The 27,280-nt window shown below is 41.2% G+C and overlaps 1 protein-coding gene across 2 annotated transcripts; it reads right to left on the bottom strand.

Annotated features, from left to right (window-relative positions):
- On the bottom strand, nucleotides 1-23,800 carry PSMA5 (proteasome 20S subunit alpha 5). 2 transcript variants are annotated; one of them, XM_079728514.1, is made up of 9 exons: nucleotides 23,781-23,800; nucleotides 19,159-19,225; nucleotides 12,201-12,327; nucleotides 9,893-9,960; nucleotides 8,847-8,954; nucleotides 8,647-8,705; nucleotides 7,953-8,055; nucleotides 6,646-6,732; nucleotides 1-243 (listed from the first exon to the last, which is right to left on the bottom strand). In XM_079728514.1, exons 3-9 carry the CDS (start codon nucleotides 12,247-12,249, stop codon nucleotides 166-168), a joined length of 552 nt encoding a protein of 183 aa, XP_079584640.1. In that variant the 5' UTR covers nucleotides 12,250-12,327; nucleotides 19,159-19,225; nucleotides 23,781-23,800; the 3' UTR covers nucleotides 1-165. The 2 variants fall into 2 exon arrangements, with proteins under 2 accessions (XP_079584640.1, XP_079584639.1); XM_079728513.1 differs by lacking the exon at nucleotides 23,781-23,800 and adding an exon at nucleotides 23,675-23,771.
- Between the last annotated feature and the right edge of the window lie 3,480 nt (nucleotides 23,801-27,280).

The following is a 27,280-nucleotide window of genomic DNA, read 5'->3' on the forward strand; positions in this document are numbered from 1 at the left end:
AATATTCAAAATTTTTCTTTATTTCAGAACTGCCTTTATGTACAGACATCATAAAAAAATGCACATACACTGGAGATTTTCCAAGGAACTGGAGCTGGAAATAAAAGTTAAGGGCAACTAGGAGAACTGAAACTGTCCCCAAGAAATTCTGAGGATCACGCTTCCTTAAATGTCCTTGATAACCTCTTCAAGTTCTTCCTTTGTGAACATGTGGAAATTCTGGCCAGGCTGCACTGTGGCTAGCTGGAAAGAAAACAGAGAAGGGTTAATAAGCTCGGCTCGATCACCCTGCTTATAGCCCCAGCACGGTCAGGAGAAGTTGTTGGTGACGCAGCTGTTCATTAGGAACTAAGGGATCTGCTGTCGCAGGGATATCCTTTCCAGCAGCAGGTCCTAAAATAGCTGTCTGACTCCAAAATAAAAATCTTCTTGACCAAATTTTCTATTTTGAGGTTAACCCACACATAATAGTTAACCAAATGCCTGGCATCACTGTCCCTTCTTGAGGTTACTTCAACAAGGATCACAAAAGCAGCAGCAAATTGGGGTCAGTAGTTTTTTCTGTTAAAGATTCCTTTAGAAATATATTAAAAGCATATTCACACACTTGCAAGTTGAGCTTGTGTATGTGACCTTGGTATACTTGCCCACTCTGTGCCTCAATTTCCATCAGTAAAATGGGGATAAAAGCACCTAACTCATAGGGTAGTTGTGAGGATTAAATGTGTCAATCCATGTAAAGTGCTTAGAACAGTGTCTAGAACATTGTAATAAGCACCACATAATTAACTATTATTGCTGGGTATTATTTTCTCTAAAACTGCCCATATGGTAACTTAATAAGAAAAACACTTGTTTTGTTTTTTTAAAAGGACTGGCGATGAAAAGATCTCATTAACACTGACCATAGGAAATCAGTTGCGAGTAAAGATATTAGTAATAACCAGCAGTCCAGATTATAATGTATTTAAGCAATAAAAGACTAGGGTCAGAAGATGGTTAGTTTCAAATTTAACCAAACCACCAGGTTTTCCATCATCTCTGCTGACAACATAGTCCCATGTTTTAGGGTAATACTGAGGAATAGGTGCCACTTCACTTTTCCCTTTAGCTTTTGTGTTTAATTTGTTTGAAATGTCATTTCCTTATATTATCTTTTTTTAACTTTAAAATTAAACATAGTAGGGCATTTTTTGAGTAATATTCACCACTGATATTTAGTATAATTTGAAAACTGCCAAAATTAGCATAGCCCAGTTACATGATGTTTATTATTCTCTGCCTCAACTACAGGTAAAATTTAGAAGAAGACTACTACTGCACATCTTAAAACACCTGAAGATCTGGTCTGGGGACAGACTAAAAAAAATGTTCTCTCAAAGCCTGAAGTCTCCATTAGATTCTCCTAAAAGATCTATCCAATTACACGAAATATCAGAAGAGTCCCAAACATATTTGTAAAATATATGTAAAATAATTTAGTGATGTCCATATAGACCATGAGTTCTATTCCAAGGAAATTAAAATATATAAATGCTTTTCTTAAGGACATGAGGACAGAGAGATACAAAGTCAATAAACCAGAGAAGAGTGAGAGCCTATAGAGTTTTTTGTCAAGTCACCCATGGCTCACAGGCTAGTCCTCCCAAACCACTACAGGGGCTAAAAACCAGAAACTGGGCAACTCTGAATTAGAACAGTCCTATAGAACCAGGCTGCAAATCAATACTAATAGGACTTAAACCAAATACTGACTTCAGGAAGGTACCCATCACTAGATGAGTAAAAATAACCCCTTGCCATTTACTTACATAATGAATATGAAAGCTACTTTTCCATTTATCTCATTTTACTTTCTTTTTTTAAATATACATTTATTTATTTATTATTATTATTTTTGGCTGTGTTGGGTCTTCCTTGCTGCGCGCGGGCTTTCTCTAGTTGCGGTGAGCGGGGGCTACTCTTCATTGCGGTGCGCGGGCTTCTCATTGCGGTGGCTTCTCTTGCTGCGGAGCATGGGCTCTAGGCGAGCGGGCTTCAGTAGTTGTGGCACTCAGGCTCAGTAGTTGTGGCTTGCGGGCTCTAGAGCACAGGACCAGTAGTTGTGGCGCACGGGCTTAGTTGCTCCGTGGCATACAGGATCTTCCTGGACCAGGGATCTAACCTGTGTCCCCTGCATTAGCAGGCGGATTCTTAACCACTGCGACACCAGGGAAGTCCTCACTTTACTTTCAAAAAACCTCTGTGAGGCAGGTAAAACAGATATTTTCTTTTATTGATTTGATCAATAATTAATTGCTAAGCACCTGTGTACTAGTTACAGTTGTACGAGGCACTAAAGATCCAAAGATGAAGAAAGTCTGTCTTATTTACTAAGAGCGCTAGACACCAAATGCTTTTAATGTCAGGTAAGTGTTACAACAGAGCCAAGCATACATAAAGGCACAAAAGAGTAATCTAGGGGGAGTCCAGGAAGGCTTCAAGGAGAAGCAATCTTTGAGTTGTGTCTTAAAGCACTACAAGAATGGGTCAGTCAAGGAGCAGAGGGCAGACTGAATATGCAAATGCATAAATGCACAAAACAAGATGATGTATTTGCAAAACTGAAAGTAATTCCGAATGACTAGAGCAGAGGTTGCATATGTGATGAGATGAAATGGAGAGGTAGCAGGAGTTCAGAGCTCAGAGAGAGATAGTGTATTAAAGTGGTAAAAAGTACAGGACCCCAAATCAGACCTAGTTTCAAACTGTGACTCCACCATTTACCAATGCTGTTACTTTGGGCAAGGTCTTGCCTTCTCAAAGCCTCAGTTTCCTCCTCTGTAAAATGGAAGTAGGAATACCTATCTCATAAGGCTATTGTGAGGATTAAAAGATAATTACATGTAAAATTAGCAAGGTACCTAACGGGTTAAACATATGCCTTAAGAAGTAGTGAATTACTGTGACATGAAAAGAAGTTTGGAATTTATCTTGCAGACAGTTAAGAGTCAGAAGACTTTTTACAAATGGAGGACAATTGAGATTAGATATGCAATTTAGAAAATCCACTTCAGTAGCACAATGGAAGGGGAAATGGAATGAAAAGGAGGAGGGCAAGGCTAGAGGCAGGAAGACTAGCTAGGATATCTGAAAACATACAAGGCAGGAGAAAAATGAGGGCCTGAACAAGAGAAGGCCCTGGGAATAGGCATGAAGAAGAGGCACTGATATGAGTTATTTAAGGAGGCAAAGACACAAATCGGTGAAGGCAAAGGGAGGTCAGAGTCTTCCAGGTTTCTGCTGTGAATGACAGGTTCACTGAAGGTGTCATCAACCAGAATTAGAAATAAGGGAAGAGGAAATGGTTTTCAGGAAAAATGATGAGTTTAGTTTTACAACTGTCAAAAATTTGTGGTGTCTGCTTCAGAAAAGGTCATGTAAGAAGTCTTGGGCTTCCCTGGTGGCGCAGTGGTTGAGAGTCCGCCTGCCGATGCAGGGGACGCGGGTTCGTGCCCCGGTCCGGGAAGGTCCCGCGTGCCGCGGAGCGGCTGGGCCCGTGAGCCATGGCCGCTGAGCCTGTGCGTCCGGAGCCTGTGCTCCGCAACGGGAGAGGCCACAACAGTGAGAGGCCCGCGTACCGCAAAAGAAAAAAAAAGAAGTCTTAAAAATGACCATGAAATCTGATAAAGAGGAGTTATCTTTGCAAGGGGCAGTCTCAGGGAAATAATAACAGAAACCAATGGCAGTGATTGAGAAATAAATGAGAGGCGAGGCAGTGAAGACAATGAATACAGATTCATCATCTAGCAATTAAAGGTTAAAAGAGACGATAAATGGAATAGCAATAAAATGTAACAAACTTCTGAATTTCAAAATTATTAAGTGAAAGAAGTGAGACACAAAAAGAATACACACTGTAAGATCCATTTATAAGAAATTCTAGAACATGCAAAACAAATCTATAGTGACAAAAAGCAGATCGGTGGAAGGAAGTGACTAAAAAGGGGCATGAGGGGGGCTTCCCTGGTGGTGCAGTGGTTGAGAGTCCGCCTGCCGATGCAGGGGACACGGGTTCGTGCCCCGGTCCGGGAAGATCCCACATGCCACCATGCGGCTGGGCCCGTGAGCCATGGCCGCTGAGCCTGTGCGTTTGGAGCCTGTGCTCCACAGCGGGAGAGGCCACAACAGTGAGAGGCCCGCGTACCGCAAAAAAAAAAAAAAAAAAAAGGGGCATGAGGGAACTTTTGGGGACAACAGAAACGTTCTGTATCTTGTGGTTGCGGATACAAGGGTTATACCTTTGTCAAAATTCACTGAACTGTAAACTTAAAACAGGCGCACACTACAGTATGTACATTATGCCTCAATGAAGTTGATCTTTAAAAAAAAGGATACTGGGTATAGAGAGGGGTTGACAAAGGTGGGTTTTGTTTTTTTGTTTCTCTAAAGAAAGATGCAACTTGGAGATTTTCCCTTTTTGAGGGGAAGTGGCTGTTGAGGAGAGGCTGGTGACGCAAGGGACAACTGGCGGAGCAGGGACCTCAAAGAGACAGAGGAGGATGGGCTCTAGAGCAGTGGCTCCCAAATGCCTGACCTTCTTAGACTGACCATCAGAGTCACCCAAGGAGATTTCAAAAATAGAGATTTCTGATGGACAGCCAAAGACTGATGGACAGCCAGGTTTGGAAACCATGAGTTAGAGCTTGGAAAAGTGGAAGTGCCCCTGTTTTAAAGGGAAGAAAACTCTAGTCAGGGATTAATGATACAGTGTGGATGAGACACACACCTGATGCTCTCTTCAAAGCAACACTGTAGTTGCACTGAAACTGAATGAGCTAAAAAATACCTTTGAAGTTTTAGTTGAACCAAGCAGGCCTTAGAACCTTCACTGTGAAATCAAAAGAGCTACATGTGAATTACTCTGAGGTAGCAAGGAGATAGTCTTAGTGGAAATGCCAAGACCCTATCTCATTCAGTACCATAGAAAACAAAGCACAAAAGGAACTGACAAAATCCCTCCTAAGGGTCAATATGGGCTATCGTTGCATTTTTTGTGCCTCATCATCTCAGAGACTGGCATGAAGGGGAAGCATTTTCAAATCTTTGCTGAGAAGGTGAAAAAACAACTATTTATGAAGTAAGTTTTCCATTTCCATTCCATAACCCCCTCTCCCCATGACTGCTAAAGAAGCAAGACAAACACCCCTCCCGCAGCCCCAACCTCTCTCCAACTCTTCTCAGACCTTCCCACCATTAGGCCAGCCCCTTGTTCTGGCGCCCAGTTTTGCCCATTTCACTGCAGCCTATGGAACCGGGCTCTATTGGTGACAGATTGACAAACAATACTCTCCAGTACTCTCTCCATTCTTCTGCCCATAAACAGTCAATCCTCTGCCAGAGATTTATCCAAATATACATTTTCTCAGTCTATGCTGAGCATAGCTGAAAAGTATCCTGGTAAGTGCTGATTGGTTTAACTACTCATTTGTGATTCCAGCCTCAGTTGGCCTTTAAAAATTTTTTAATTAAAATATAATATACATACATACCATGCCTCCAAGGGTAACCAGTATCCTGACTTTTTACAACTTGTTTTGTGATTTCAGCTTCAGCTAGCGTATTTTAATGTGACCCAGAAATCCTTTTACTCATCCCTGTCTTCCCTTTTCCCTATCCATAATGACTTTTCCAAATATTTCCCATTCTTCTTAATTTCACTGTTGCATTCACCCACCCTCAGCAGATGATCTAACAATCACCAGGGAAATATAACACCTCTCTCCCAATTCACCTCCAAACCTGCCTTAACTTTACTCATCATTACCTCCCATCCTCCTGTCTACTCTTAGGATCCTAAATAAGGGCATTCAGAATCTGGTCCACGTCTCTCCAGTGTCATCTCCCTATCTTACATACATCTCACACTCCAGCATTCAGATAAATCCCTCAGAGTTCCCTTTTACGCACAATGTTATTTTACATGTCCTGTTCCCTCTTCCTGGAATACCATTCTCTTCCCTTCTCCAAACTTCACCTCTTCCAGTAAGCTTTCCTAACGCCCCAGTATAAGTTATATGTTCCTGTGTCAATCCATTCATATTGCTATTACAGAAGTATCAACCTAAGCTGTTATTATCTGTATGTCCTCTATACTACTTAATGGGAACTGGATTTTCTGTGTCTGTATCCCTGGCATCTACATAGTACCTGGCATGTAATGGGTATTCAATATAATGCTGAATCAATTCTACTTTTCAAAACCAACTCCTTCATTTGTACCATGCCTTCTCTCTTCTAGAACTTTTCCATTATTATCTAACTTCCACTTTTAATTCTTTTAACATTTTTCTATCCACTACTTGCTTCTCAGACTATAAAAGTATTTTCAAGTCTTTCCCCATCCTTAAAAAGACAAAAATCCTTTTCTTTAATGCTGCCTGCTGCTGACATTAATTACTTCTTGAGAAGGCAGCATATTCTTGTTTTGTCCACTTCATCACTCCCTTTTATTCTTTAACTCACCAAATTCTGGCTTCTGCCATTACCACATTACTAAATTTGCTTATTCACAGGATAATAACTTCTTAAGAACTGAGCATACAAAAATGTTACTATCTTGATCTTCAGCAATGAGAGCTATATCTGAATAAAACAGAAAAATACCTCTATGTTAGTTGCATTCAGCTTCTCCTCCATTACTTGTTTGAGGATTATGAGTGAAGATTTGATGGCTTCTTTCAGTGTCATAGACTTGAAACAAAGAGGGTAAGAAGAGTAGCCATTAATTGTACATAATGCCTCCTTCCTTCAAAGATTCCCCCTATATCTCCCTGAAGAAATGATTTAGCAAATATTAATAAATCAAACATCTCAATAAGTACAGTGCATTACAAGTATCTCCAGAATTCAGGTAAATGATAAATAAGTAGAGTACCTTTATTCAGAGAAAAAAAAAGTCTTATTTTGAACCAGAACAAAGTTACCAACTTTAATATGGTAAGTGATCTTTGAAGAAGGGGAAAGAGTTAGACTTCTCTAGTTATTGTCTTTTGATTTAGAAGCAAGATAATATTGATGATATCCTGTGAATAATTCCCAAATGATCTAGAAGGTAGCCCAATGGTTTAGAAAATCTGCTCTTTGCTTACCCCATTTTGTACCTAATTTTCTGCACACGTAAAAGCAATACTAGGAGAGGTAGATGTAAGCAGGCATCCCTGTGTGAACCACCTGAATGACAAGTAGGGCAGCCTTCAGCCACTACAATGAGTTACCCCAAACCAAGTCTTCCCATCCCACAAAGATAAAAAGTACCAAATGCCCACTTGCTTGGAGAGCCAGACTAGGAAATATAAACTGCTAAGTAAAGCTGTGAAGATAAAGGATAAACAAATTGTGGTACATCTATACCATGGTATACCACTCATCAATAAAAAGAAACTATTGAAATGTGCAAAAATACGAACATATCTCAAAAACAGTACGTTGAACAAAAAAAGGCAGACATGAAAATACAAACTGTATGATTCTATTCATAGAAAGACCAGACAAAACTAATCTACAATGGTAAATGTGCCTGAAAGGGGGGAAGAGACTGACTGGAGAGGAGGCAAGCATTTTGGGGCAGGGTGATGGAAGTTTGCTATATATATATGTATCTATTTTAAATTATTTATTTATTTGGCCACGTCGGGTCTTAGTTGTGGCATGCAGGATCTTTTAGCTGTGGCCTGTGGGATCTAGTTCCCTGACCACAGCTCGAACCGGGGCCCCCTGCATTGGGACCATGGAGTCTTAACTGCTGGACCACCAGGTAAGTCCCTATATTTTGTTTTAAGTGCTGGTTACAAGGGTGTATACAATTGTCAAAACTCATAGAACTGAACTCTTAGGTCTGTGCACTTTATTGTATGTAAATTATACCCTGATTTTAAAAAAAGATAATAGAAGTAGTGAGAATGCTTAATTACCTTGTGGTAAACTTCTTGCAAGGAGCTCTGGGCACCCTCTGAAGCAGAGCCAATTGCTCGAGCATCACACTGTACAAAGGTTCCAGATGGGTCCATATGAAACCTGCAAAACCACCAAAAAGAAGAGGATTAAAATGCTTAAGAACGGTGGCATTTTATGTAACAAACGTCTCACTAAAAAATATAAATGCTTGGCCCTGCAGCCAGGAAATACCGAGGCACAGATCCAAAAGATGTTCTATGGCTGGAGAAACCAGATCTTTTAAAAAGTGTTTAAGAAAACTAATAATAATTTCTTCAGGGATTTAGAAGGGAAGTATATATAAGAATACTTTATATATAGAGTATATATAAATATGACACTTATGTATGCCTATCTAAATACTATTTGAGGATAGGGATCAAATCAATATTCCAAAGCAAGGCTCTAAAACACATTTTGACTACAGCAACAAAGTTACTTCTAATTTCTTTCCAGAAATAGCACTGATTCCAATAGAGGAGTTCTTCATAAAATCCCCAAATTTGTTTTGTGTAAGCAGCACAGAATCAATGAACTTTATAGAATTAGAAGCCCTTCATTTTTACAACTCTACAATAATCTTCTCACTTGATTTAAACAACCAGTCCCATCCCAAATGAAAATAATTCTCCCAAAAAGGAAGCAGGAAAAAAATGGCCAAATGGTACTTACAGCTGGGGTCCTTTTTCATCAACTCCTCCAAATAACAGTGCTACTCCAAAGGGACGAGACTAGAACCAAAAAGCAGGAGGTATTAAGGTAAATAGCTACGAAGTAGGGGGGCGAGAAGAGACAGGAAAGACATGTTCCGAGGACAAATGTCATCAGTTCCACAGGACAGCAAGAAAGCTTGGCACAAGCATCAAACTCACCATGGCACCTGGATCTGCATCTTCTTCTCCAAACTGTAGAGCCAGATTTGACACAGCCTGAGTCACACTCTCCACTGTCATGGTCTCATTGTAGGTGAACCAGTGGTTCTAAAAGAAGAGCAAAGCATGGTCTACCTTTCGTAAGAATGGCATTAAAACTAGCCCACCATCTCACCACACACATCCCTTTGAACTGTGGTTAGAAACTGAATGCTCAAGCTCTGGTGTGTTTTCCTTAACACTAAACTCAAATGCTCGGGACTGCATGAGAGGAAGAGAAATAGCTCTGGAAATAAAGTTATACCAAAAGGACTCTAAGCAATGACGACTTTTCAAGGGAGAGGATTGCTCCCTTGAAAAACAGAGTTAACCCTTCAGAGCACCAAATCTAGTCTTTTCACAAAGTGAAGGCTAATAGCTGAGTGCTGCTTTCCCTCAAAGGCCCTATCTTATCACTCTGCTGGAGTTTAAATTAAATGACTTATTCTTACATAAGTACTGACAGCAAACCTGCAAATAAGCACAAAAATTTTTTTTACCAATCAGATATTTTTTTCTTACCAGTCTACTACTCTGCAGGCAGCAGGAGCTCAGTTTAAAAAAAAAAAAAAATCAGTATTCCTAACCAGCATTTATCACCTGGTACATATCATTACTCACTACAGGAGAGCTGTCATTTGCAAGCCTAGCTGCAAAGGCAGTTGGGGTGAGAATTCCTTTAGCTATTTCTACCTCTTGCTATGGTGCTCCCACAGAAAGTCAATTAGGGAACAGAATGCAGTGCAATGCTTGCTTTATATAAGGCAAGTCAAAAAGAAGCAAGAGACTGTCAGCACTATTTACCAGGGCTTCCTCAAAGCTGCAATGGTTGGATGGCTAGACTCCAAGCCTCAGAAAGTTGTAACTAGGGATTCTACCCAAAATCACTCCCAAGAGCTACATCTGATATTAACACAGATACCTGCAGTACAGCCCAGGCAGTTATATCATCACTAAACAAAGAACACAAGCATCATGGTAAAAAGGAGAGATGATGCTAATTTTACCTGTGTCTCCACTCTGGCTTTATCAATTAAAGTCTTAGCATCAGCAATTAGCCCACTCATGGCACAACCTGCAATGTAAAAGCAACAGTGACCCGGTAGCCAAATCCTTGTAGAACTCTTTCATCCACTCAGGAAATACTGAAATTCTGGAGTGAAACCATGGCAGCCATTCAGCAATCCCATAGCAATATACCTAAGAGATTAGATGGGAAATTATCTGCACTGAACACAAGTATAATTATATCACTAACAAATAAAAACCATTCATAATGACACAGAAGTCCAGCTATTAAGGTAGGAGACAGAGAAGAGCAGCTAATCAAACATGAATTTCCACACTTTACATCCTCAAGCATTCCTTCAGCACTCTTTGGTAGCCCGTGATGCACTTTCAAACTAAGCAAGCACTAACAGTCCAACAGGAGAAACAAGGGAAAAAAAATAACTATCTCACTATGAGCTACAATGGAAGACCCTAGAAGAAAATCAAGTCTTTTCACTTTCTGACCAAACACAAACTAGTTATATGAGAGATGGCCCAAGATGCCAAGATTATGGCTGTGACTTTACACGTCATGACTCAAATCTAAATTTCCAGCCTGGGTCTCACTCCCACATTTCAGACCTATAAAGCCAAATGACTCCCTTAATATATCTACTTGGATAGAACACAGACTCAACTCATTTCCCTTCTAGGCTCCATCTTTTTCCCTGGTCCTCACAACCAACTGAATCCCAAATTCTATCAATCGCTGTCTGATTAGCCTGTCTGGCATTAGTCCTTACCTCTCCGTTTTCTGGCCACCACCTTGGTTAAGCCTTCATCATCTCTTTATTTGGACTATTAAAAAAATTTCTGACCTGGTCTCCCTGCCTCCAGTCTCAGCCCCCTTCACTGTACCTTCAACACTACTATCAGAATGGTCTTTCTCAAATCCTAATCTGATCATATTTCCTCAGTGCTTAAAACCTTGGCAATGCAAAAGGATCAAGTTCAAGCTCTTTAGTTTGGTAAAAAGGACTTCCACTGTTTGATCCCAGACTCATTTCTTGCCACATTCCACCTGCCAGTCATGCCAAACTGCGTGCGCCAGGGTATTTTATATTTTACACCACCACAGCTTTGCTCTTTTCTATTCCCTCTGACCAGAAAGCTCTCCTCTGCTACACCCAGGCACTTATTCACTTGGTAAACACTTCCTTATCTTTTAGAATTCAGTTCAGCTCAAGCATCACCTTTATGGAATCCTTTTCTGAAAACCTCACTACCACTGGCCCCAGGGAAAACTAATTGTTTCCTCCGTTGTACCCCTACTAAGCATATACTACAGCCTTTCTTAATACCCACTTCACTTAATTGCATTGACTTATTTACATATCTACCTCTGTTATTAAACTGTATGCTCCTGGAACACAAGGGGACTATGTCTCATTCCTTTCTGTGCCCCTGGTGTCTAGCACAAAGTCTGGCACATAATAGGTTCTCAATTTGTTGAACGAAGTGACACTGACCTACCTCCAAAAGGTAGATGGCTTCAGATAAAGTAGATACAATGTTCTAATCTTAAAAGACTAAATCTCAGTTTCTGTATCTATGAAAGAGATAATATCAAGTTCCCTGAGTCACTATGGCATTTGATTCTGATGCCCTCAAGCAATTATTTTACCAATGTTTCAGTAATTAGATGACTAGATAGGTTAAGTAAATGTGGGCAGTCAACTAAAATGCCATGCTATAAATAGGTAGAACTACTCATCATGCTACAACGATGCCAGAAGCCACGGCAGGGGAATTTAACAGGGACCCCAAAAAAAGGGAGGAAGGGAAGGTGAGGGGAGATAGATTGAAATGAAAAATCTGAAAACAGAGGAAGAGTACCGATCTGGGTCAAAGTCTATCATCCTTATACTCTCTGCACCTTAGTTACTCTGAAGATCTTTAAGAACTTCTCTTTCCTTAGTGGACACCCCTACCTTCCCACACAATCCTCTGCTCCAGGTAGCCCCCTAATGTTATGCATCGATGAAGACCCAGCCATCAAAGGGAGCTGGCCTATGATTCAACCTTCACATATTTCAATAACCATCACATTTGCTAAGTATAAATGTGAGGGAGAAAGGAACGTCTGGGAGTAGGTGAATCCTATAACTGCTTCCTATTGCCTATATTATGCACAGTGGCCTACTACCCGGAAAATGATAACTAACAAGGGATAAGATGTTCACCCAATGAACCTCCCTTGAAACATCAAAGAAGACTAATTAACCCAGGCAAGATCCTACAGAACAGCCTTCTCCTACTCCTTACCTATGTGAGCATCAATCTCTACAATTTTCTCAATGCTGCTGGGCTCCATGAGTGGAGAGGTAATTCTCTTCTCCACAGCTAGGCACACACCCTCTGATGTCTGGATCCCAATGGCTGTAGAACCAAGCTAAAGAGAAACAGGTTATGGTTATCATATAGAAGTCAAAGAACAGTCTCACATACTCACCAGGGATCTCTCTGTATATCTTCACATGATAGAAGCTTCAATCAGCCATATCTAGTACACAGAGAAAATAAGGAGTACCCTAATAATGTACTATTCCTGTCAATGGCAAGAGCACTGATTTACAGAATTTTGTGCTTCTAAAGGGGAAGTTCAATAAAGGTCTTGAAAATGTCTGGAAAATGATCAACTCTAATGCCAGTTTTTTGGAGAGGGGCAGATTCTAAAGTTCTAAACATAGTGGGCAAGAAGTAATACAACTCTAATGTTTTTTTCTGGACTTGGTATCTTTTTACCTCTGCTACCTTGATCTATCCCAAAAGGTGATATCCCTCAAATCTATGTGAACTCCAGAAAAGTAATTTACTTAAAAAAAAAAACAAAAACAAAGAAAGAAAAGAGAAAAGAAAAAGAAACACCACCACCAACATAAAAATATCTTTCAAGGTCACTAGCAGTCTACAATATAGCTTGATTTCATCTCTCCATCTCCATGTCACCATCCTCGTCACCCACCCCTCTTTGTCTCAGTTTCCTTATCTACAAAAGCGGGATAGTAATAACAATACCTACACATCAAGAGGGGTAAACACACATACATGAAATGCTTAAAATGGTAACTTGCACATAATAAATGAGCAACAAATGTTAGCTATTTTTTTATATGCCAAGATTACTTCAATAGCCTCCTACTTAGTCTCCCCATCTTTAATCTCTCTCTCCCAATGTATCTTTCATGTTATGGCCTGACTGATACAATAAAATGCTATTTTCATTATACTTCTCCTTCTCTAAAGAACTAATACCTCTCTATACTGCCTGTAACATAAAATCCAAGTAAGCTCCCAGAGTCCTCAAAACCTAATCCTACTTTACTCTTCCAACTTTATTATTTATCACTCTCCAGCAAAATCCCTCAGGTAGAGCCAAATCCATTTTCTCATGCCATATTATCCGCTACCCTCGTTCTGCCCATGCCGTCACACCTAGAATACGCTCCTCCCTTTGCCTATCCAAACTCCACCCATCATTCATAAAGCCTTCCATGACTATATGTGCTCTCTTCTCTAAATAATCACTATATTTACTTACAGTAAATCACTATACTTACTTAGTTCTACAAAGCAATGACTATCAGTGTGACCATCATATTCCTGGAGTCTGTTATGGCAAAGTATTCCAAAGAATTTCATAAATCACTGTGCATAACATGCTTAAAACGCATGCAGACTGAATGATCATGTCTCATACATATACATATTATTTTTCAAATGTGTAAAGTTGTGACTTTATTTAGAAATGTTATTAAATATATATACCTGCTTTTCACTGTATATTTTCTTAATGGTACATGCATAACTACAGGAGCTAAAGTGTCAAAGAATTTTATGTAAACAATGAGTGCTCTTACTTCTAAGTACAGGTGTAGACTGAATGCATACATTAGCTCTACTCCTTCTCCAAGCCTGAGAACAGGAGATTAAAAGGCTTAAGCGGGGACTGGATAAATCCACTAGGACAAAGAGAATGGACAAAGACACAGACACAAAATTTTAAAGAAAGAAGATGGGTTAGTGATTACTCACTTAGCAAACCTGAGAAATCCAAATCCTAAGCCAGTAGTAAAGAAAGTCAAGAAACAACCTGACTTCTATCATAGGACGCCCCCAAAAAGGGAATGGTGGCAACAAGGACCTCTGGAAATAGAAACAGAACAGCTAAAAATTATAAAATTGTTCAACGTTTGCTTAAGAGACAGATTTCCAGATCTCTTCCCCTATGTTGTAAAGCTAGATGATGGCCCCCACTCCCACTCCTGTAGAAGACTCTGGAGAGAGTAAAACAGAGGGTCTCTAGATTGGGGGATGCCACCATCGAAGGCAGAGTACTACAGGAAAACAGGGGAATTAAGTAGAAATTGACAAGTTTAATGTTAAGAACCCCAGCCTTCTTTCCCTGCTCAGCTCTCAGAAGCGAGCAGGCAGAAGCACCTTCCAGGCATGAAATGAGAAGAGACAGTTTTCTCTAGAGCAGTAGTTTTCAAATTTTCTGACCCAAATCTACATTAAGAAATATCCTTTAGGGCTTCCCTGGTGGCGTAGTGGTTGAGAGTCCACCTGCCGATGCAGGGGACACAGGTTTGTGCCCCGGTCCGGGAGGATCCCACATGCCGCGGAGCGGCTGGGCCCGTGAGCCATGGCCGCTGGGCCCGTGAGTCCGGAGCCTGTGCTCCGCAACGGGAGAGGCCACAACAGTGAGAGGCCCGCGTACCGCAAAAAAAAAAAAAAGAAATATACTTTATATCATGACCAAAATACACAAACAGATACAAAGAAATAAATGTAATAGAAACAAAGTTTCATGAAGAAAAGAAAACACTCACCAATACTATGAGCAAGGCATTCTGAGATCTACTGCTCCAGTCTACATCAAAAAGAAATGCTCCCATGACCTACTAAATTGATTCAGTGCCCACTAATGGGTCAAGATCTGTAGTTTAAAAATATATATCTCTAAAGAAACTAGCTTGTTCAAGGGGAAAAAGAAATTTAAAGAAAAAATTTTTTTTTAGTCCTTGAGAAAGGTATTTTCATCCATAAAACAAGAGCAGGACACTAATAAGAAAAAGGAAAAAAACAAAAAAGCTTGGAAATTGAAAATACTTTCTTATGAAATCATTGGAGAATGGGTTCTACCAAATTGAAGGAATACATCAAAAAAGAAAATGACTTGCGATCTAACGCAAGAGGGAGTTAAAGAGAGTTCCTAGGATGATGATGATAGAAGAGCCTAAGTATACAGCTGTGCAGCAGGCCCAGAGAACCAGTCCAGATTAGAGCTGGTCAAAGGCTCAAAGATTTCTTTAATAATCTTTTACAGGATACTTAATGTGCCTGAGTGTTTTGAGAGGATATACATAACTTGGAGAGACCCTGGGGATGAATTATTGATATTTACATACTAAATTAGGCAAATTTTTTAAAGAGAATTATAAACTCCCAGGAAAACACTATTGTGCAGAAACAGAAAAATGGCTCAGGTATGAAAAGCATTTACGTAGTCTTACCAATAGAAATGTTGACTAATGATCTAACAAGATTATGATAGATATGATATACATTGAGAGGGTTGCCCTATCTCTACCCCAGTAGGAAACTGTATCTGTGTGTCACTGGGGGCAGAAATCGTCATCCTTCATAATGAAAAGTCTGTGGATAATACCTAGGTGAAAAAAATGTAAGTCTGTGTTCCCATCTTAGAGATATGGAAGTAAATGCCAAGAAAATTAGCTAAAAGACTTTAAAATGTTGCATCTGAGAAGCTGAAGATAAAGAGGGGCAGGCTCAGGGATTTCTGCTTTCGTTACAAGGTTTATAAAACTATTTTACCTTCTGACTAAAACTACATGCACTTATGCCTTAAAAATACAGTTGACCCTTGAACAATACAAGTTTGAACTGTGCAGGTCCACTTACATGTGGATTTTTTTTTTCAATAGTAATACAACAGTACTGATCTGTGGTTGGTTGAATGGGTGAATGAGGAACCACAGATATGGAGGGCCAACTATATCAATATATTATAGGGCAATTTTAGACTGCTTGGAGGATCGGTGTCCTTAACCCTTGCCCTGTTCAAGGGTCAATTGTAAAATAAAAAAGTCAGAAACCATTGTCAGAGAATTTAATTTGGCACTTAGTTGTCCTCTAATTGTTTTATGTATAGTGTATTGATCTTGAATCTCCAACTGAACAGAGAAGAACAGAATTCATACCTACTTTTAAAATTTATTTATTTATTTATTTGCTTATTTATTTATTGCTGCATTGGGTCTTCGTTGTTGCGCGCGGGCTTTCTCTAGTTGCGGCGAACAGGGGCTACTCCTCGTTGCAGTGTGTGGGCTTCTCATTGCAGTGGCTTCTCTTGCTGTGGATCATGGGCTCTAGGTTCATGGGCTTCAGTAGTTGTGGCACATGGGCTTCAATACTTGTGACTCACAGGTTCTAGAGCACAGGCTCAGTAGTTGTGGCTCACGGGCTTAGTTGCTCTGCGGCATGTGGGATCTTCCCGGACCAGGGCTCGAACCCAAGTCTCCTGCATTGGCAGGCGGATTCTTAACCACTGCACCACCAGGGAAGTCCCCATACCTACCTTAAAATTTTATCTAGCAGAGTTATTCTCAACCGGGGGCCATTTTACCCCCTAGGGGACAACTGACAAAGTCTGGAGACATTTCTGGCTGTCACAACTGGAGCAGTGAGTGCTACTGGCATCTAATGGGTAGAGGCCAGGGATGCTGCTCAACAGCCTGCAATGCACAGGTCTGTCCCCCACAACAAAGAATTATCCATTCTAAAATGTCAATAGTCCCTGTAATTATTTTGTGGAGGAAGTTCTCATAGCATAAGAAAAAATTTTCAGCTTGTTCAATTTGGCCTCCAACTTAAATAGCTTTCTAGGACTTCCCTGGAGGCGCAGTAGTTAAGAATCCGCCTGTCAGTGCAGGGGACACGGGTTCGAGCCCTGGTCCGGGAAGATCCCACATGCCGCGGAGCAACTAAGCCCGTGCGCCACACTGAGCCTGCGCTCTAGAGCCCGCAAGCCACAACTACTGAGCCCACATGCCACAACTACTGAGCCTACATGCCACAACTACTGAAACCCGTGCACCTAGAGACTGAGCACCACAACGAAGAGTAGCCCCCGCTCACCGCAACTAGAGAAAGCCCGCGCGCAGCAACGAAGACCCAATGCAGTCAAAAATCAATCAATCAATCAATTAATTAAAAAATAGATTTCTATGCTTCTACTCCAAAAAAGTGTCAATATTTTGAGACAGGCTATTTTACAAAATATATCAAAATCAAGATAATTTTCTCTTGTACATTACATTTATCCCCAGACATTTCAATATTATGATTCTGACTAAACTCCACCCCCACCCTGGGTTGGGACCGGGGAGACGAAGAAGGGAAGAAAGGGAACATCTGAACTGACTATGTATTATTTATTTAATATAATTCCCTAGCATAGTAACCAATATCCAGATGCTCAGAATAATACAATAATTTTGACACTGTCACAGATTTCCATTTCTTCCCCCAAACCTACTCTAAAAGGCATTCTGCCCCCACCTCAGCTGGCTATATCTCACCCATGCCATCCATACAGCTCCTCTACATGATAATTTCTATTTGTCAGTCATTTTTAGAAATTTCTCCAGCTCCTTTCATACTACTAAATCCTTATAGTTATCAAATTGCTTTCACATTGGCTAAGTTGCCAAGACAACAAGAAGGTTGTTTCAACACCCAAGAGTATGAATTTTTACACAGGTTAAGCAGCATACATTAATGGCACTACTCCATCCTAGCTCAAACTAGGGCTACAGAGATCAGATACCATCTCGTTATCTCTAAGCAACATGGAAATTACTAGCACTAAGGGGCTTAAGGAGAACCCAAAAAACTGAGAATTACTCTTCGCTTGCACATCTGGATAGAACTATTATCTTAGCTGAGCCTCAAAATAAATGCTACAGCTTGGAATTGTGATAATCTCAGACTTCATAGTAACATATGGTTTAAATATAGGGCACACATGATGAGAAATAGAAAACAGGCACTTTTTGTAGCTGGCCCATTGTTTTCTGCCGACTATCTACAACAATGCTTCCACCTTCACTCCTATGTCTTCAACTAAGAATCTTCTTTGCCCTTTCCAGATTCTCACACAACGATTTCCCCCAATACACTCTTTCTAGAAGAGGTAACTTAGAGGGAAACACAATAGTTCTCTTCAAATATGTGAGGAATTGCCTTATGGAAGAGGTTTAAACATCCTGTATGGTTCAAGGGCAAAACTAGGGCCAACTGAAGGAAACTTCAGGAAGCTAGACTTTCAATTCAATATAAGGATAAATTTCTAAACCATTATGAACTATTTCCAAATAGAATGAGCTATCTAGTGAGAAAATATTCTGTCACTAGATCTATAAAAACAGAAGCTGTTTGGGGATGTAGAGGTGATTGAAACAGAGTGAAGAGTTGGACTAGATCAGTGATTCTCAACCCTTGCTAGACACTAAGAATCACTGAGGTAGTCCTTAAAAATACTGATGCCTGGACCTTATCCTAAACGACCTAATTTAGATCTAAAGCAGAATTTAGATTATCCATAATCCAACAAATAGAAGATCCCACATAACTAACTTTAGTATAAATAGCTTATTTTCTAACTAATTTTTTGAATACTGGTTTGAACTATTCGATTTTGTTGTTAGATTACAGGACACATCTCTTATTCAGACCCAAAAATGTCTAGTACAAATTGACAAATTTACCAACAAGAATACAGGTGATCAGTTAAATGATTTGTTCAAGATGATAAAATATCTCCCAGGTGCTAACTCAGGAATTCTAGACCCCTTTCTTTATAGCCAAGAAGATTATAAACACAAACATGTCCTTCCAACCCCATTAAGAAAAAGCTACTTACATAACTATGAAGCAGTTATTTGTTTAAAAAGTTCCAAAGTAGTTGTTAGGAATGGGATTGAAATTGTTATACAAATGGTTAATTGTGCCCAACAGTGTAAATCAACTATACTTCAATAAAAAAATAAAATTAAAAAGAAGGTTAACTGTGGTTGATTAAAGGGAGATAAAGAACATTTTCTAAAGGAACAGCTAAAACACATTTACTCCAAATGTTCTGCCAGCAAAGTACTAAGTTGCCATGAAACTTCAAAAACTACCCCACTTGATACTATACCTTGATAGCCTCAATGGCATATTCCACTTGAAATAATCTTCCCTCAGGAGAAAAAGTATTCACACCCCTATAATTAAAAAAAAGAAAAAGGTATTAAAATTGTCAAAAAATAAGTGTAGAGACACTAAAGTCAAGTTCCTTGACATCTAGCTCAGATGGCTACAAGATGTGCACACTGTCTTTATGCTCCTTTACCCACAACAATCTGTAGCTATTTTTTGGTACATTAACAGTTTTTCAAGAGAATGGAACCTATACATAGAACACCTCTGCCCCACTCCCATAATATCTTCAAACTGATCAAATGAAACCAGGTGACTTTCTGCCTCAATCCTGAATCAATTTGGAATCCCTCTGGTAAATTCATGCCCCCAAACTATCAGGCAATTCCTAAGAAAATGTGCATTTATCCTTATCCTCTTCCCATTACGTGAATTTGATGTTAATATCTTACTTTTTAGTAAAAGTCAGCCACAGGGACATTTCTCTATTTATTTGTATGAATTAGTATTGTTATCTGAACAACAGACTGAGATCTGCTGTAGTTCCTAAAGCCTAACCTAGTTAATTCACTCAATACATTATACAGGCCAGACTGCTCTTCTCCCTTAAACAATTCCCAACCTTTCCTTGCTCATCTGTTAGAAATCCCTTTGGAGAAGAGGCAACACGGTCTTAGCTATAAAAGCTTTCCGCACACAGTGGACACTTTAAGAATATTTGAACAAATGAATGAAAATAGTTGTGCTCCTTGGTTTATGGAGTCTGGAGTTTATAACGTGTAAGATGATATAGAGCAGTGTTTTCAAATTTGTTTTATCAAAACCTCTTTTTTGTTTGTTTGTTTTTTTGTTTTTGCGGTACGCGGGCCTCTCACTGTAGTGGCCTCTCCTGCCGCGGAGCACAGGCTCCGGACACGCAGCCTCAGCGGCCATGGCTCACGGGCCCAGCCGCTCCGCGGCATGTGGGATCCTCCCGGACCGGGGCACGAACCCATGTCCCCTGCATCGGCAGGCGGACTCCCAACCACTGCGCCACCTGGGAAGCCCCAAAACCTCTTTTTTTAAAAAGAAATATTATATATATATATATCCCAAATATAAAACAGATAATAATACAAGTTGACATTTACTGAATATGTACTATATGCCTGGCACTGTTACAAACCTTTAAATGACAACACACTTAATTCTCAAAACGATCCCATGAAATAGTATTCTAAAGCGATACTATTTTAGAGATGAGGAAGTTGAGACACAAAGAGGTTGAGTAATTTGCCCAAAGTCACTCAGCATATAAGAGGCAGAACTGGAATGAGAATTTAGGCAATCTAAGACCAAGCTTTCAACCATCAGGAGTCAAAAGAGAATCTCACCATTCCAGCCTCCTACTTTCCCCAGAGGTACTATCACTAATGTCATTTAAAAGGAAATTTAGGACTCTAAGAAACAGCTTTTAAAAATCACTGAGAGGAAAGTCCGAGGGCAGAAGACCTGGGATTAAATTCTAGTTCTGCCACTTACTAACTTTAATTCGCTCAAATGAAAAAAAAATCTATCCTGCCTCTGTCATAATACAATTGGTATTGAATTGCACAGATTATGAAAGCACTTTGTAAAGTGTAAAGTACTATGTGAATACGAATACAGTATTTTCACCCTAATTCAGGAACTTCATCCTGTTGAGGTATTACTAAGTCTTCCCTAATGTGGGCTCTGCTCTTGGCCCTGTTTTCAAACTTTCTCCGGGTTATTTCATTTATGTCAAGCACTAACTACTTCGAAATCTCTATTACCAGTTTGACCTCTTTCCTGATTAATCTGAAAGCCTCCTGAGCATTTCCATTTGGATATCCCATTAGTACCAAACACTTGACATTTTCCAGTCTGAAATATCCAGTCACCCTTGCAAAATCAGCTACATCTCCTGCCATTCCTACTTCATTTTTATTTTAAAACACCTCACATCTCCCAGTTCCCCAAACTATAAAGTTCTGAATGATCTGACTCACTCCTCCCCTTTTCCCATAATTAACCATATGCCAAGTCATATCAATTCAAATCAGTCCCCCCCCATGCCTCCCCCCCACAGTAACTCAACACTCCCTTCCATTCTCAATGCCCTCATTACCTTTCACCTAAGTATTTTAATAGCCTCCTAACTGGTATTGATTCTCTTTCCTCTAATCCAGTCAATTAATCTCTATACAACACAATTATGATTATGTAACTTCTTAAAATGATAATTTATGCCACACAGATGCCTACAAAATAAGACCCAAACTTCTCAACCTATTAAAAACCATCCAGTATCTAGCACCATAGTGTTTTCCCAGATCTCCCCCCATTCCCATATGTGTATCATATGTGCCAGCAGACTAGAATTTTCACAAACACCAACTATGTATGCTTTCTCACTGCCCCTCCTATGTTCATCCTATATTCTCTGCCTCAAAACTATTCACTCTCGGGCTTCCCTGGTGGCGCAGTGGTTGAGAGTCCGCCTGCCGATGCAGGGGACACAGGTTCGTGCCCCAGTCCGGGAAGATCCCACATGCTGTGGAGTGGCTAGGCCCGTGAGCCATGGCCGCTGAGCCTGCGTGTCCGGAGCCTGTGCTCCACAACGGGAGAGGCCACAACAGTGAGAGGCCCGCGTAACGCAAATAAATAAATAAATAAATAAAACTATTCACTCTCACTCTCCATATTTATTAAAACCTTACATCTAAGACTCAGTTTATTTATGTTTTTTTTAATTTATTTATTTATTTAGGCTGTGCTTGGTCTTATTTGCACCAAGTGGGATCTTCATTGCCGAATGTGGGCTCTTGGTTGTGGCATGCATGTGGGATCTAGTTCCCTGATCAGGAATCGAACCCGGGCCCCCTGCATTGGGAGCACGGAGTCTTAGCCACTGAAACACCAGGGAAGCCCCTAAGGCTCAGTTTAAATATCAGCTCCTTTTGAAGTTTTCCATAATACCCTAATATTGAATGCAATCTCTCTCATCAAACTCCCATAGTGTTGATCTGAGCTTCTCTAATGACATGAACACATTTCTGAATTATACTATAGTTAGTTTAGTAAATAGTTCTTTAAAAGACAGTCTCCCATATGAGAAAAAGGATCATGATATTGTTCACTGCCATATGACAAGCATTCAAGTACCTTAGCTAAGTGAATAAAAAAGGACTGTTTTAGGCATTCTTTAGGAAGATACAAAAACGAGTAACACAAAGCAGTTAATAAAGATGTTAAGTAAATGATCACAAAAACCTTAATAAAGGCTTTCTGATAAGAATAACAATTTCCATCATACACACCCCTTACTCAAAATTATATCACCCACAGATGATTCTCTTCAATGCTCTGGAAGCTAAATATTGACTAACAAAGTCATTTTATAGGACAGTAGGAAAAGGAGTCCGTTTTGTTTTTTTTTTTAAGGAGTCAGTCTTAAAACCTCACATACATTTTCTATGAGTCAGTAAAAGGATTTTTTTCTTAAAGTGGTAGTTCTAACTGATAAAACTTTTGACAGGTTCAACATATACTTGACAAGAAATGCAGCTTCTCAAGCCATCTAGTACAAAGAAAACATCTGCCTTTCCTGGTTTTAAAATTTAAAAAAAACAATAGCTATGTGAAACGTAACTGATCAAAAGAGAAACTGAAAGTAAAAATGTCTACAGCTAAGTATGTACAATTTAATATTACTTAACTTTTCCAAGCTCTGAAAGATTTTTTGTTTTATACAAATACAACAATCTCACAGCTTTGATTTCAAAAACAGATCTGGCTTCAACACACATTTAAAGTAACTTGCTTTAAACTGTTCAAAAAGTCAGAAAAGCCTGGGTCTAGTTGAATCAGCATGATGACAAAACTCTTGAGAACACTCTAAACTCCAGTTCCCATAAAATCAGACTCCATACACTATATCTGGGCAAAGCTGAGACTTCCTTCGCGCTTCTGCAGAAACTATACATCACATCACGCCCCATTACACCGCAATCAAAGGAATGGCTGCTCTATTCCCACAGCTAAGAAACGGAAAACGAGGTTGTCCTCCTAGAAGGAAAAGGGAGCTGATATGATCAAACCCATTAAGTGATCTCTAATTGCTTTTTCTTCCAGGCACACGTTTACATTTTTAAAAAGGCAGTCACACTCAGCACAAAAAGATGAAGGGGAGAAGGGGTGACTCCTGGCCTTTCCCAGGTTAAAGGTCGGAGTCGCGGCGCACCAGCCTTCTTTCCCCAAGCACAAAGCGGAGCTTCACGCTTCCGCACCGACTTCGGACACAGCAGTGACTCAGCGGTAGGACAAGTGCGGCCGACAGGCGCAACTCTAGCCTGGGGAATCACAGCGGGCGGCTGGGGAAGGCGAGAGATCCCCGGGCCGGGCCAGACTCGGGATCCTGGGGCGCCCCCATGACACGGCAGAACCCAGGCCCAGACCGGGCCCCGGGCCCGCCGACCCGTAACTTCCACCCCATTTCCCCCAGCCACACAGACCTGTCGTACTCAGACCGGGTGAGAAACATGGTAAGGGCAGGAGAAAGCGGCAGCGGCCACTCGGGGATTCTGAGGGCCAAGACGAGTCCACCTGCACCCAACTCACCCACACCGCCACACAGCCAAGTCTCCGTTACCAACTGCGCGTGCGCTCGCAACCCCTTCAGCCCGCCCTCCCGTACCTGCCTTCTATTGGTTGGTCGGAGTTCCCGCCGAGGTGACTGGGCCAACGCGCTTCCCCCGCCCGGCCTCGGTAGTTCCAGAGAGGGCGGGACAAAGGTCGTTCTTCCGCTTTTAATCGCTGCTGGTTGCTAGGGGCTCTCGGAACGGAAGGTGTGTGGTGAGAGTTCACGTTTTAGAGACGTTGTGAAGCCATCCCAAGATTGGCAACTGGGGAACTTGTATGGAGAGTCGGTCTGTCTGAACCCTGGTTTGATAGGTCCCTCGCCGACTCCCACAATCCCCGCCAGAGCACGTTGGTCCCAGTCTCTCCTCGCTCTCCACCTGCCCGGCCTTTGGCGGGACTCCCCGCTTTTCCGGCTCCGGCGCGGACTTCCTCCAGGTGCTGTGTGACGGCCTCCAGGACTCGACTTGGGAGGTGATGAGGTGCGCTCCGGTGCGTCTGAGCGGGCGCCGGGGGCGAGTCCAGTCGCTTCAGCACACCCCTCCCATGGCTCGTTTGTTGAGAAAAGTTGGTGAGTTCTAGTCGGTAGGAAAGTCTTCAAGTTTCCGCACGGTCAAGGTAATTTTACTAGCATTTCCTTCCATTCCTCCCCGCTGCCCCCAGTACAGGCTTTCGACCTGGTGACCCATAGCTCTGGATGTGGGATTCAAATTGTTCACTGTTTTTCTTTTATTCATGGATTAGCTGACGGTGCCGTCTTTTTTGTGCTTCATGCTTCCATTCCCTAAGCGTAGGAGAGCAACTTCACAGCTTCCTAGAAAGACTGTAAATGAATTATGTGTTCAAGAAAGATAGCCAGTTAGGAAGTCATTTAGTGGGCAGTGTATGACTGAAAGGGAAACACCAGGGTTCCGATTCCGGTTAAAGATATATACCACTGGTCAAGGCCTTAACCTCTCCAGGCCTGTCTCTCTCAAGTTAAGTTCATAACTTGGCCTTAGATTAGGTTTGTAAATGACCAAGGCAATTCAGTGGTAGGGGAAATGTAGAAATAAGCCTTTTGGGTATTGACATCTGTTTCTCCCATCATTTATTTCTTTCCCTCGTGAATTCAACAGGAATTTCATTTTGTGGTCCCTAGCCAATAAGTTTGGCACCAGTAAAACTGAGGAGAAATTCCAAGTGGCAATCCTCAGGGACCTTTTAGATTTCTGAGAAAAGAATGGTATCCTTTAGGTTTCTGGTCAGCTTAATGTGGCCTTTCTATTTAAAAATTTTAGTTAATTTCAGTATGCTCTCTCTTTTGAAGTTCTCTTGAAATTAATATATAGTAACTACCTATATACCTACATAAATATTACCTATGTACCTATATAGGTACTTGAGCATAATAGTATTTCCTGAACACCCAGGGATGCAAGGTGCTCTGCAGCCCTTACTCATATCAGATGTGGTGGTGAATGTCTCACAAGATTATTTGAATGTAGACTCCTCTGGGTAAATGTGTTTGTGCCCTATATATCATAAGTGAAAGGGAGCCACAGGTAGCTCTGATTGTGGATAAGAAGGGAAATCTTGGTTTCTCCCAAGAAAGTGGACCATTATGGAATAAAAATCCAACACCTACGGACTTCCCTGGTGGCGCAGTGGTTAAGAATCCGGCTGCCAATGCAGGGGATACGGGTTCGATCCCTGGTCCGGGAAGATCCCAGAAGATGCCGTGGAGCAACTAAGCCCGTGCTCCACAACTACTGAGCCTGAGCTCTAGAGCCCGCAAGCCATAACTAGTGAGCCCGCGCGCCACAACTACTGAAGCCCGCATGCCTTAGAGCCCTTGCACTGCAACTACTGAGCCTGCGTGCTGCAACTACTGAAGGCTGCGTGCCTGGAGCCTGTGCTCCACAACAAGAGAAGCCATCACAATGAGAAGCCCATGAACTGCAACGAAGAGTAGCCCCCGCTTGCCACAAGTAGAGAAAGCCTGCGCGCAGCAACAAAGACCCAACGCAGAAAAAAAATAAATTAAAAAAAAATTTAAATCCAGCACCTAGTATAGTTTCTTGCCTATAATCAATTCCATTCAATAAATGCTTCATTAAAAGTTGAACCAGGTGTCCCTCTGAAAAAATGAGCCACAGAAGACAGAAAGGAAAGGAATGGAGTAAAGCATGAGAGAATGAGCTAGATTCAGAAACTGAGAAAGGTGTATAAACATCTCGGAGAGCTAGGCACATGGCTCCTGGAGCAAAATAAAGTGTGGCAGAATGGTCAGGGTGGACTGGAGACACTACTGGAGAAACCAGTAAGAACTGATCCCAAAGCTGAATTCTTTATGTTCCTGTAACTGTTTAACTTATAAATGACTGCACATGGCTAATGTGCTTCATTGCTGTAATGTTTGGGTCTCTGATGGGCAGTTTTGGCTGGAGAGCCCATCAGCCTAGCTTGAACTTTCTTCAAACTGTGCTGTGGTCTGAGACCCTGCCTACTCTCAATCCTTTCTTTTCCCTCTCCTTCATAGGTGTCAGGCCTGAGTCACAGTTTGCAGACTCTCCCACCTTCCCTTGCTCCCTTCCCTTTTATCTTTCACAGATAGTTCCCCTAAAAATATCTTGCATGAGTTGTGTCCTTCCCAAAATCCATATGTTGAAGCCCTAAACCCACAATACCTCAGAATGTGACTGTGTTTGGAGAAGAGTCCTTTAAAGATGTGATTAAGTTAAAATGAAGGTGTTAGGTAGGGTGAACCCTAACCCAGTTCGGCTGATTGCTTATAAGAAGAGGAAATTTGGACACGTAAGGAGACACCAGGGGCATGTTTGCAGAGGAAGGGCCATGTGAGGACACTGTGAGAAGGTGGCCATCTGCAAGCCAAGGACAGAGGCCTCAGAAGAAACCAAGCCTGTTGACACCTTGATCTTGGACCTCTAGCCTCCAGAACTGTGAGAAATAAATTTCTATTGTCTAAGCCACCCAGTCTGTGGTATTTTGTTATGGCAGCCCTGGCTAATACATATGTCAAATCCCACCTTGGCAACTGCCTCTCAGAGGGCCCAAACTAGCACAAGTGGTGCCGGGAGAGGTCCAAGAAAACATAATAAGTTGTAGTTTCGGGACTGGCACACTCATTACCTCATAAGCAAAGACGATGCTATCCTGAGTAGTATAGGGGCATGTGTAGTTCCTAGCACAAGGTGGTGACCCAGTTGCTAAAGATTTAATCAGTAGTGACCTGGGAAAACATCCCAGTGGAGGAGAAAGCCCTTGCGGATAGAATTTCAGGCATGTGAAATATATGAGTGGGAACATGCCTACAAGGCCAGTGGAGTTGGCTGGTTACTGCTAAGTTGTATTGACACTCTGAAAAGGAATAAGAAGAAAGCAAGGGTTCTCCCTGGGTTAATGGCTAAGTGTGAGAGACAGAAAACCTCTTTAGTAGCTTACAAAGAGGCTTTTATGTCCTATAGTGGAAGAGCTGACAC

Source organism: Hyperoodon ampullatus (genome assembly GCF_949752795.1).
Source record: "Hyperoodon ampullatus genome assembly, chromosome: 2".
Lineage (NCBI taxonomy): Eukaryota > Metazoa > Chordata > Mammalia > Artiodactyla > Ziphiidae > Hyperoodon > Hyperoodon ampullatus.

What these genes read in the sequence shown, in the direction of transcription:
- PSMA5 (XM_079728513.1), bottom strand. Translation starts at nt 23,703, where the DNA reads ATGTTTCTCACCCGGTCTGAGTACGACAG. An exon ending in ACCCGGTCTGAGTACGACAG is followed by an intron (nt 19,226 to 23,674) that starts GTCTGTGTGGCT and finishes TTTTAATTATAG; the next exon opens with GGGTGTGAATACTTTTTCTC. An exon ending in ATGCCATTGAGGCTATCAAG is followed by an intron (nt 12,328 to 19,158) that starts GTATAGTATCAA and finishes GTTTCTCTTTAG; the next exon opens with CTTGGTTCTACAGCCATTGG.